This window comes from Phragmites australis, chromosome 3 (assembly GCF_958298935.1).
Source record: "Phragmites australis chromosome 3, lpPhrAust1.1, whole genome shotgun sequence".
Classification (NCBI taxonomy): Eukaryota; Viridiplantae; Streptophyta; class Magnoliopsida; order Poales; family Poaceae; genus Phragmites; species Phragmites australis.
The window spans coordinates 17,103,310-17,115,731 of record NC_084923.1 but is presented as its reverse complement, the minus strand read 5'-3'; the positions used below and the strand labels follow the sequence as shown (position 1 = coordinate 17,115,731).

The 12,422-nt window shown below is 39.6% G+C and overlaps 1 protein-coding gene across 1 annotated transcript; it reads right to left on the bottom strand.

Moving 5' to 3' along the window:
* Positions 1-347: 347 nt before the first annotated feature.
* LOC133912454 (phospholipid-transporting ATPase 1-like) lies at positions 348-8,346 on the bottom strand. Its single transcript, XM_062355187.1, has 9 exons — positions 7,947-8,346; positions 5,543-7,458; positions 4,239-4,566; positions 3,242-4,097; positions 2,910-3,033; positions 2,070-2,289; positions 1,140-1,598; positions 776-1,063; positions 348-648 (listed from the first exon to the last, which is right to left on the bottom strand). The coding sequence occupies exons 2-8, from the start codon at positions 7,287-7,289 to the stop codon at positions 862-864; spliced, it is 3,936 nt and encodes a 1,311-aa protein (XP_062211171.1). The 5' UTR covers positions 7,290-7,458; positions 7,947-8,346; the 3' UTR covers positions 348-648; positions 776-861.
* Between the last annotated feature and the right edge of the window lie 4,076 nt (positions 8,347-12,422).

The following is a 12,422-nucleotide window of genomic DNA, read 5'->3' as shown; positions in this document are numbered from 1 at the left end:
TTATCAATATATTCGTGATGTTCCTTCCTCTCAAACTTCGTCTCTAAGTTTAAGTCTACTTCTTAGAGAAAAAAAACTCTCGATGTACTTACCATGATAAGACGATCTCTTGCTCTAACATTGTACGTCGCACAACGCGATACTTGTGAATTATCTTGAACAAGCACTACGTTATCCTAGACATACACAGATACATGACGAATTAAATATCCACCACCGCTCAATGTGCTCTGGAACCATTCACCACAGCAGATTGGACCTTGTATTTGTTGTAAAACGTAGAAGTTCTAACCGGACAAGGCACTACAAAAGATTGGCTGGAAGGAAACCTAAGAACTCAACGGCCGGAAGGAAATGAGAATGGTTAACATATAGTCAGATGGTACAAAAGATTGGCAAAGTGTGAAAAGAATTTGTATATATACGTCTTTATTTCCTAACCACAAACTCTACCTGAAAATACAGAGTGTATATATCATTTTCCCCATATCTGTACATTTGTCATTTGGTTGATTACTAGCCCCCAAGACCGAAGCTGTTTGGTGCCTACCAGTACAGTCAGTTCCCTTTATCAGCCGCTCCATGACATTCCGATACTTCTGCGACCTGAATTTGTACACCATACCATTTTTTGTCCCCGCGTATAATCTAGGGCCATGGTTTGTCAAAACAAGAAATTAGTCGTAGCTAAAAGATCAGCACTGGTGTCCACTTAGCCAAGTGTTTCTCTAAAGAATAAAAACAAATCATATAAAATATAACAACTAGAACTTACCAAAATTTTGACAAAAATCAGCTCAACAAATGAATTAACACAGCCCCAAACTGGATTGACAAAGTGACTGCGTGAAACCATTATCGTTAGCTGATGTCCCTTTCAGGCCTTGAACCCAACTGTTGAGGCAGCTTTTTTAATAACTCGGCTTCTCTTGCTATTTGAATATCAGATGGCCAAAAGGTCTGATGTATTACTTTCCAAAGGAACCGAGGAAGCAACCCAAGGACTATTATAAGACAAATACTAAGCCAATAGGTCTTTGAAGCAGCCATGTTGTATATTGTCCTGCCAAGAATAAGAAATAAGAATCTCAGCCTGTTGCCTTATGCAATAAAGAGGGAACTAGTCGGTCAGAACTTACCCGTAGTTAGGGAAAATCGGTATAGAATCTATTAACACCATGCACAAAAATGTAGCAGCTATAGAACCCCATACGGCAAGATGGGTTATAAGCACCCAACGTTGAATGTCCATGGCCAAATGGATATTGACAATTATAACCACAGCAATTGTCCACAAACTTCCCATACTCCATATGTCCATCGTACTGGTATTGTATGTGAAGAAAGGAACATAGAAAAGGACAAGGCTTTGCCACAAGGTATCTAGCATTGTGATCCAGAAGAGAGTCAAGTTGTAGCCCTCATTTCGAAGCCCTGCCTCATATAGTCTCGGGTAATAAAGAAGGGTATTATGGCTTAAGTCCTTGTCCAGAATACCAACAACTACTGTGGGAACTGATGTGTATATAAGGGAATAGAAAACACTACTCCAATCTGTTAATGCGAGAGTTGCAGAATACGCTGTATATAGGATATACCTGCACAAATCATGAAACAACATTTTGATCAATCTACATGATAAAGGAGAAAGAATGGATGGGAAGGCAAAAGAAAGCGATGTTCCAAATGCTTCAGTACAACAGCAACAAAGCCTTTTAATCCCAAGCAAGTTGGGGTAGGCTAGAGATGAAACCCAACAATTGGGTTTCATCTCTAGCCTATCCAACTGCTTCAATACAAATTGAAAAAATGATTTTCATCAATTCCACTTCTGTACATGGATGTGTTTTCTTTTAGCTGAGTCTCTAGCCTTTTTTCTTCTTTTGCCTCTTTCCCTCAATTTAAATTTTGAGATTAATTTTTTTTGCTCCAAAACAGCATGATACTGTGCAGTTGTAAAAAGCAGATGTATTTTGAAATTTGAATGCCCAAACACCAAAAAACATGTTCTGCAGAGAACACACAGGTTCAAAAGGCAACAAGAAAAGGATAGAGGGGGGAGTTAGTACCAGAAAAGCATTAGCACAAAGACAGCATTCCGATAGAAGTTGTAGAGAATCATGTATGCCATACGCTGGTAATTCCAGTGCCCGTGTACAAGAAGTAATCTCTTCAGAAAACGGAACTGTCCCATAGCAAAATCTGAAGCCATCACTGCTTGACGACCTTCTTGACCGCATATTCCAACACCAACGTCTGCCATCTGTATCATTGAAACATCATTTGCCCCTGCCAAAAGATGAAACAGGATCATGAAATTTAAAAGAATGTAAAGGATTGAAAAAATATATGTAGGACCACAAAACTAAGGTGACACAAAGCAAAGTGAAAACATCGATGCAGTAAAAAGCTAGTATTGATTTCAATACTGGGCAATTAAATTATCTGATTTGCTATGTGCCACTGAAAGAAATGCTCTGTGCTAATTGTTTGGTTCAACATAATAGGGTACTGCTTGTCATATGAACTCTTACCAATATATAATCAAACTGGACTAGTATGAAATGCAATTATCAGATGATAGACAGGATACATCAAACAAAACACCCAATATTTAAGGATGCTATGATATTAAAATGTAGGCGCAACCATATAACACCAACATTCAGAATATCATTTATCTGGTGATGCAATTATAAACTATTTAGCACCAATTGCTGATAATGCAATTCAGTTACAGCAGGAAACTAAATTAGACAATGATTACTGCAGAGTTCCAATTCTAGTTCAAGCAGCAGGTTATCATCACTAACCATTTGCATATAAAATTTCCAACATTGGGATAGACAAGAAAAGGACAAGAAAAATAGACGAGCTATATGCAACAAGTGTCGGAAGCAGTATCTCACCATCACCAATTGCCAGGGTCATGTCACTCGTTCTGCTTTTAATCAAATCAACAATTCCAGCCTTTTGCAGCGGAGCAACACGGCAGCAGATGACGACTTTACAGGAAGTTGCCAAGTCAAATAACTGTGAAATAAAAAGTAGCAAAAATAATTTAAGAATGAGGGCACGACAATCGCGAGCAAACTTGATGTTCATACATGCAGCTATTGTATATGCATTAAGGAATAAGCTAGTAACCAGGGTCGCTGAAATGTGGCAAGTGATTATGTATTTAACCAACCGATATAACAAAAAGATGCAATCATTATAAAGAACAAGAGATGATATCAACCTCTGATTCAAGATCTTTTTCTAGAATATACACTAGGGAGCTCCCGTCAATAATCAGTGCTAGCTCAGTGTCATCAAAATTTGTCACTTTCTCGCTGTGCTCTGGCTTGTCACCAGCAATAACACCAGTTAATTGGAAATTTTGTATGGCACTTTCAGATATGTGACCATTATAGGACCTCAGTTTAGAAACATCACCACTGTTCAAATCTTCTATACCTTGAGAATCCCTTCCAAAATCATCTGACTTTATCCCAAATTTGGTTTTAGCATCAGCTAGAAGACGCCTGCATTCAAACTCCGAGGAACCATTTATGATAATCTGATGCATGCTTTGAGTCAAGAGTCGACATGACAAACCAATTGATATAGCAGTTTCTTGCTTATCTCCTGTGAGAACCCAAACCTTGATTCCAGCCTGTCGGAGGGACTCAATGGCCTCAGGAACACCATCCTGCAACTTATCTTCAATTCCAGTTGCACCAAGAAGAGTCAGATTGCACTCTACCAGACCTGCCGCCTGCCGGAGCTTTGCTGATCTCTCATGCATGGAAGTGCTAGCTTCTTCATACTTTTCCTGCCATTCACTGAATTCTGCATCCATCAGGTTCTTTGAACTGATCACTAAGGTTCGTAGACCCTCTGATGAATAACTGGACAAATGGTTTTCTGTAGCTTCTCTAATTTTAGCATGCAATGAATTATAAAGCCCATCATCAATCCCTTGCTTCAAAATGCTTAGCATTGATGTATCGGCACCTTTAACAAGAACCTTCACATTGTTGTCCGGAAACCTTACAACAACAGACATTCTTTTTCTCACACTGTCAAATTCATGCAGACCAAGAACATCCAACCTGATTATGACAACAAGATTGTTTTGTAAATACAGGGTGCAGATTTTGAACAGGTAAAAAATTCATTGATGGTCAATTGGGACAGATATTGGTGGTAGCTACAATGTTATCATAGAGAATTCAGGATACTGTAGGACTTACCTTATCCTCTCCCCCTGAACATCTATAACAATGTGGCCGGTTGTCCTTTCCACAAGAGTATATCCGTAAGCAGAAGCTGCAATTACTAAGGCCTGTTCATCAGGTGACTCGCCTTGGTAATCAATTGCACCTATCTCATTTACTACGTTTGTCAAATCGAAACTCTCTCTGCTGACTGGAATTACTGTATTGCATGCAGCCAGAGTAAGGAAAAAATCATGGGCGGCAATTCTTTCCTCCCCAACTAATGGTTGATTCAGAAGTGCCATGAGTGCCGAATCAACATTGATCACCGACTTGGGCTTCCTGCTATTTTGTCTCAATGACTCTGCAAAATGAGACAAGCTTAAGTATGGATAGGTAAATTATCAAAGGCTAAGCAGGTCAAAGAGATTGAATAAAGGCCACAACTAGACTTCTACTGTTTCCGTGAAGGAGCATTACATTTAAGGTCACAGGAATAAGAAATCTGACTATTCATGAATTTTGCATGTAGTTAGGACCAGCACTAAGAAAACATTTTTCAAAAAATTCCTAGACTTCACCCAGGAGCCAAGTTAACTGCCATTTATTTAACTTTTTCTTTCTTTCTTTTGTTTCAAACTTTCAACATTTTTTACCTTCGAATAAGGTCTTATAACAAGTAGAGTTGAAAACAACAAACAGAACATCAAAATGGCATACTCTCACAAGAGCTACAGTGCTCCAGGTACCCACTGAAGTTTTCAGTTTCTAGCAGAGACATCGAACCCTGGCGTAGACTATGATATAGTCAGTCCTGTATCCTAGTACCAATCACTCAAACAGGCGGATATAGGCTTTGGCTGTGCTTGTCAATATTATTTCTTTCTGATTGGAACATAGACTTTTTTAAGTAGCATACTTATGGTTTCCTTTGAAATTTGGTCAAGCAAGGATCAAGAGGGAAATTAACAAGTTACATGGTGTAATGAGTAGTTATTGAAATGTTTATGCAACCAGCTGCAAATACAAAAACTCCAACAACAAGGTTGGTGATGCATTCATTTGTTTCTACGATGTTCTTCAGTATTCCTCTATTTGAATATGGGAGCGTGAAATTATGCGGCTGATCAAGAAACTTGACACTTTCAGTTCAAGCTATACATAACATTAATGGCTGGGATATGGGGCTAAACTACAGTTGCTTTTCATATCTCCTAGAAAACAAACCATATTTTACAATATCCCTCAATGTTCTTGTTCTCACAATTTGAAATAAAAAGGCTGATTCAAAACAAAATCAGAGTGATAGCAAAGTTAAAAACAGAGTTCAGTGACCTTGCCTGTGCTTATTTCATGAGATGAGTCGCTAGTGACTTGTAAGGAGCTGCCATAGTTCTTCCCATAGATGCTAGCTTGCTGAAATTCCATCTTGTTTTGTGTCAAGGTACCTGTTTTGTCAGAAAATATGTACCGTATTTGACCTAGGTCCTCATTGATATTCAAGGACCGGCATTGAAATCTTGAACCTGAACTACTGTCGTACATTCTTGTATCTCCAATCATGAAGTATGACTGCCCCACTCTGACTAGCTCCATGGTGATGTACAGAGATATCGGTATCATTATCTGAAAGATTATCACAGAACTCAGGAAGGAGAAAAATATCTCCAAAGCAATGCCATAGAACTTGAAATCTTTTCTGTTTTCCCGGCCAAAGGTGAAGTATTTTCTCCTGTAGTATGGTAGCGCGTCGAGGTTTTTGGAATTTTTAAATAGCCATACCCCCATCCCAGTAGCCACAACTGAACATGTGATCAAGAGAAAAGCTGATAACCAAAGGGTTTCCCTGTTCATGTAACTCTCTAGGTTGCTGCTCTTTGAAGGAGATATTGTACTGTTCAACATAGCTTTTGTCTCCTGACCAGCATAGACGACTACCCCGATAATCCACTCTGTGTTTTTGAGCTGGCACCCACGCAATACAATGTTTGATTGTCCAAGTGGAATCCTCTGACTGTTCAACTCCATGGTAGCTGTAAACTCATAGATATTTCTGTTGGGCTGTTCACATTTGATCAGGCCTGAATATGAGCCATCACATATCATGGAAGTAGTTTCTTGGCGAGCATACCTTGTTTTTAGGTTTGACTCACCGTCTAAATTCATTGTTTGGATATAAGCTATACCATTTGGATCACTTGTACCTAGCAGGACCATATCGCACGGCATTGTTTCATTGGAAAGAATTTTGACAACCTCCCCTGCACAAATGTTTTTCCATTTTTTTAACCGAAAATCACCATACTGAAGGACAAGTGCCTCTCGGTTATTTTCATTCCTGTCAGATCTGTGACGTCGCCAGTCTTCGTAGCCATCTTTTATAGCAGTCACAAACAACACAAAAAGTAGTGGGAAAAGAGAAGCAGTTCGTCCAAACACAGCTAAAGGAGGGAGTTGGTTAAGAGCAGCAATAACGAGGAAGTATACATAAGCAAGCCTGTGAAACTGTATGAAGAGGTTCTTAGGCAGGAAAGTAATCAATGTATACTTGCTCGTCCTGATCTCATTCCCTGTGAATTCATATCGATCATTTGTCCTGTTAGGGTCATTAATGTAAATTAACCTTGGCTCATGCTCAGATGAAAACGGATCTTCAAACTGCGTGCTCTTGGGCCTGAATCTCTGGGAGCGATTTGGCTTCTCCTGAGAGGAAGATACCACTCCAATCTCTAGGGATGATGGGGAACGTTGCATCTCCATTACACCACCCCAAGATACCTTTCGCTGCCTCTCCTTCTGAGAGCATTCCACCGAGAGACGATTGAAGAAGTGTGAATCAGCAGACTGGAAACGGTCTGCCACCCTGCTCACATCAGATTCCTCACAGTGATGTATTGGCACGGCCTCCCCTTCATCCGCGAGGTTGACAGAAGTGGCGTCACAATCCTCGTACAGTGATGAAGAGAACGAATCGGTACGGCAAAGGCAGCCCAATGAGCCTACCGAAGACCGAGCAGGAGCCTGCTGCTTTGAAGGCGAATCTGCACTTCCAGATGATGACCGGAGCAAGGGCTCACCGGTAGTCATATATAATTGCCGCCTCCCAACCCATGCATCATCCCAATAAGCAGTCTAGTTGCAAGAAGGATGAGTTCAGTGGCACAATACATGATTCCAGCACATCATGTGCCGAATCCATCTCATCCTTGCACGATTTAGCACCATGCACAGCTCCACAACTACAGATTACTCCAACCTATTGAAAGGAAACAGATACTAAAAGCTTTAGTTTCATCAGTTCATGTATTACTGTAAGAACAATGTCTAACAAGAGACTGCAACACAATTCAACGAGCTATCACTCAAAGCTATTTCCACAAGCTTCTATTGAATTCCAATGCAAGTAACTTGAAGTAAATCAGCTGAATTAGCAACTATTCAACTTCATAAATGCCCAAAAGGGAAACAGCATTACTCCTACCTCTACAACATATTTCTCTGGATAGACTACAACATATTTCTGCCACAGAGACAAACCAAAAGTTTTATCGATCGATCGCGTACCACAATTAAATACAAAAAAAATACAAACTTTCTAACAGCTGAGCTGCGTCTGTGAGCTGGACCAAACACCACTTTCACCCAAAAAAACAGCCGAGAAAACCCCCCAAAAAATTCCAAAAACATTTCCCAGATCGCGTCAAACGGAGACAACCGGGGGCAGGACAGGATCAGGACACGCACCAGCAGGACGCCTCAGGATCGAGCCAATCCAATGCCAAGCTGGGCGGGCGCGCGTCGTCGCGGTGCGGCGGATCCAGCGGCGCGCCTCCCGCGGATCTGGGCGCGCGGCGGTGGAGGCGGCGGCGGGGCGCTACCGGTGTCGGATCCGGCGGCGCCGCGCGCTCCGCCTAGGGTTCCGCCTGGGCGACGGGCGTCGGCGACGGCGACGTGGCGGGGGGAGAGGGGGCGGCGGGCGGTGGAGGTGTGTGGTGCGCGATACACTCGTTTTCCTTCTTTTTTCCGCGCCCGCGAGATCGGGGAGAGGGGAGGCGGTGGTGGACGGGTGGTGGAGCGCGAAGTATTCACCCTTTCGACGTGTGCGTGCGTGTGATTTGTACGTTTTCGAGACCTCCACTCTTGCGGTAATCTAATGGTACACCTTAACACACTAGCTCACACTTCTCATACTATGTCAGACCTACACCTATATACATGCATATGTTTATTGAAGAGATTTATGAAGCTCTAGACTCTGCAAACGACAAGCACACTATTATCCTATTATGATCCAAAGGCATTGAAAGTCGACCAAAAATTATTTTAGGGACAAATCCGGTGAGGTATACGGGAACCAGACGAGCAATGTGCCTCACTGGCAACGTTACTACTAAGCTACATGCCCGTTCTTGTGTGATTTGTACATTGCTACACACTAGCACTACGTTGTATTTTTGGTTATTCCAATTTTGCTCTGACCCTAGGGTTATTTATAGGATCAACTGTCTCTAAAAGAGAAATACTAACAGATTTAGTTTTGGCGGTTCAAATCTTAACTACTCGAGCTAAAGAGAATATCATGTTCTACTCGCCTCCCGAAACCTTCCCTCTCCTTAGCGTCTCATGTAGGACCAGATCTGGCCCATCCCCTCCTTCTTCAGCTCGTCACCAGCGTCGTGTAGGGCAAAGGTCCCTCCTTTGTATAGCAGTAGTCTAGGTTTATTTTTCTTTTTCTAGTTTTCTTGGAGCCCTCTCTAGGTCCGCCGTTTATCACCTTCACTTCCAGCTAAGGCGATTTGTACTTCTCCGGTGTCAATAAGATTGTCTCCTTATAGTCTCCTTGCGGGTGTAGGTGTGATGCCTTTTTGCTTGCGCCTCCAGATTCCTCCCCGGTGTGCGTCCCCTCTGCCCTTGTGCTTCTTCTGTACCAACTTCTGTAAACATCAGTTAATGAAATACCAATTTTAGCCCCTTCCTTGGGCGTTCTGCCTTTAAAAAACTACACGAGCTACCTGCTCAACAACCTTCAACGTCTTCGGTTAAAACTTGGGGAAACCCTGGACTCCCCTACGCGAGGGAAGACCTTGATTTCTATGATATATTATTGATGGTTTTTAGTCCATGTGATTGGTTGCTCATATAGAATATATATATATATATATATATATATATATATATATATATATATATATAAAAGTAGACTAAATAGAGTTATATTTATTAAAAAAATATTTGATTGGTTATATCTGTCTGGACAGGTTTAGCTAAGTTTATATTTGGTTGACTGAATTTAAAATCGTATGAGCAGATGCAAGAGTTAATATTATGATTGATTACTCGTATAAAGATGATTTTTTAACACCGATAAATAGACCCACTTGTATAAGCCGATACAGGATTCTACATCCGCCAAGCCAAACTACAAAATCATGGATGCAGACAACCAGTCAACCCCTATGCAACTCGTAAGTCTTGACTCATAGGAGAATTGAACTAGTTCTTAAGAAATTATTGTTGGTTTTGTTCCTAAGTTATCCCCATTTTGGCACGGTGATGAGTGAAAGTTCACCGGCATGCATCATTGCGTGGCCATGTCTTCTTAGCATATTGAGCCAACTCATGATCTACTAGATTTTGGTTTTTTTATACGTTTTAGTCCAGAGAAATCGGCCAAGTAATGTCATTTGAAAGCACTGTTGTTAGTTCAAAGGGGTAACTATCCCGGTTCAAAAATAAAGTAGCATAGTTGGAAATGAATTTTAGGATAGTGCCCTCTGAAATAATTGGAAATGAATTTTAGGATAGCTTCCTGATGCGATTAGGCGAAACCCCAAAAAAACTTTATTGGTTTCTTTCTCGTATTTGTCTCCTCTACTTACATGGGAATAATGTATGCATTTAGGTAAAAAGCACTTTTCACTTTCGAAGTATTCTCTAGCTTTAACTCAACTTGCCATGAAAGAAATTGTTAAAGTTATGCTATATTTCCATAATCTCCCCTCTTTTGGATATTACTTCCCAGATAGGACTCTACATTTTGGAGGAAATATTCAGCTGCTACTTACTCGGGGAACAAACGTGTTGCGTGCTATGTTTGACTATACTTGCTAGGTTATTTTATAATGAAATTTTAAATGCAAAATATTTTATTATACATAAATACATAATACATGTGAGATGATTGAAGTACACAACCCGAAGACAAATTGAAGTCTACCAAACTTAAGCTCACATTCTATTTCTTACTTTTTCAGAGTAGTGAACCACCATGTATAAATTAGCCATATTACTTTTATGAGCAAAAAGTTTTCTTTAATTAAGTGGGCAATTGATAGTGCACGTGTTTTTTTTTTAAGAAACCGCTGCTATCGGGTGTAGTTCAACGATTTCTCGAGAGAACAATTGCAAAGGAGACACGATGTAGGGATTCTGCTTCATATATATATAGTGTTAAAAAAAACCCCTAAGAAATAGGATCGAATCTTTCAAAAGATCGAGATGGACTGACGTTCAGTTGTAAACTTTGTTTCCTAACATCCCCTTAGACACTTCTCATGAAATGCATATATCTCATTAAAACTCCATAAAAACCTAGTGAAAAAAATTAGGAGAAAGAATACATAGCTCGTGACATGGTCACACGAATTACTTCGTTAAAAACCTTAAGATGAGAAACTTCAGGAAAATTCATCTAAGGAAAAAAAAATCAATCCACTTAAAATGCTTCATATAATATTCATGACTAACTTTTAGACACTTAATCTTCTTGACTAAGATTTAATTTTTTATATCAGTATTATGTGAAAACCCTTCTCCTAAAATGTCCAACTCTCTAAGTCTCATCATCCCAATGTCACGAACATATTTTCAAGACTACATCTAGTGAGAGACTTAGTGAATAAATATACAAGATTCTCACATGACTTGATACGTAATATATATATTTCATTCATCTTCTGTAATTCAAGAGCATAAAAGAACTTGAGGTTGATATGCTTTGTTAAGTTGATTTTCACATATCCCGATTGCACTGGTGCAAGACATGCAGCATTATCTTTATAGATAATAGTGGATGTGTTAGTAGTGTTCAAACCATATGATTGTTAGATATGATTGATCACTCTTCTAAGCTATGCGTATTTTCGTATGACTTCATATAAATCTATTATTTTTGAGTGATTCGTCGAAGTAGATACAAGACCTTGACAATTTCTAGGGAATTGCAGTTCTAACACATAGGTAAACATAGTTAATCTGTGATTTTGTTGTATGCAGGTCTGATAGATATCCAACATCTTTGTATCCAATCAGACTTAGGTCCTGATTCTTTCTGTAGAACGGAATCATATCTTTGCTACCTTGCTAGTAACGCAGAATATCCTTCAAGCCCTTCCAATGCATTTCAGTGGGCTCTGCACTATATCATGCAAGTAGGTTTACTGCAAACACTATGTCTGGCTTAGTGCAATTAGCTAAATACATCAACGCACCTATTGCACTTAAGTATGAGAATTTTGGTCTCAATACTTCCCCCTCTTCTCTAGGTCTATAGAGATCTTGATCTATTTTCAATGAACTTCTGACCATGGGGGTTTTGGCGAGAAATGATTTTTCAAAAACCAACTGCTCTAACAACTTCTGTGTGTAGTTTGACTGATATACAAAGATTTCATCCGCCACATGCTCTAGCTGTAGGCCTAAGCAAAACTTAGTTTTACCCAATCTTTCATTTCAAATTCAAACTTCAAGTACAATCTTGCTTATTTAATTTCTTCTTCTGTATCGATAATATTTTGGTCATCTTCATATGCAAAAATCCATTCTGTGATCAATCTGGACAAGCTTGCTTCTTCAATTTCTTCTTCTGTACCAATGATATTCATGTCATCTTTATATGCAAAAATCCATTCTGGGATCTGACTATTTCAACTCATATAGTGATTTCTTTAATTATACGCTATAAAGATGTCTATTTCTTCTATCCTGATTCAGCAATGGTATTCCTTGAGATACATTCATATAAATATTCAAATGAAGGCTCTTATAAAGATATACGGTCACAACATCCATCAATTTCATTTGAACTCTAGGTTGACTGTCATTGAGATCAAATATCTAAAGGTCATACCATCCATCATCAGGGTATAGGTTTCTTCATAATCAACGTCTGATCATTGAGTGAAACCTTGTACCACTAGTCATGCTTTGTACCTCACAATT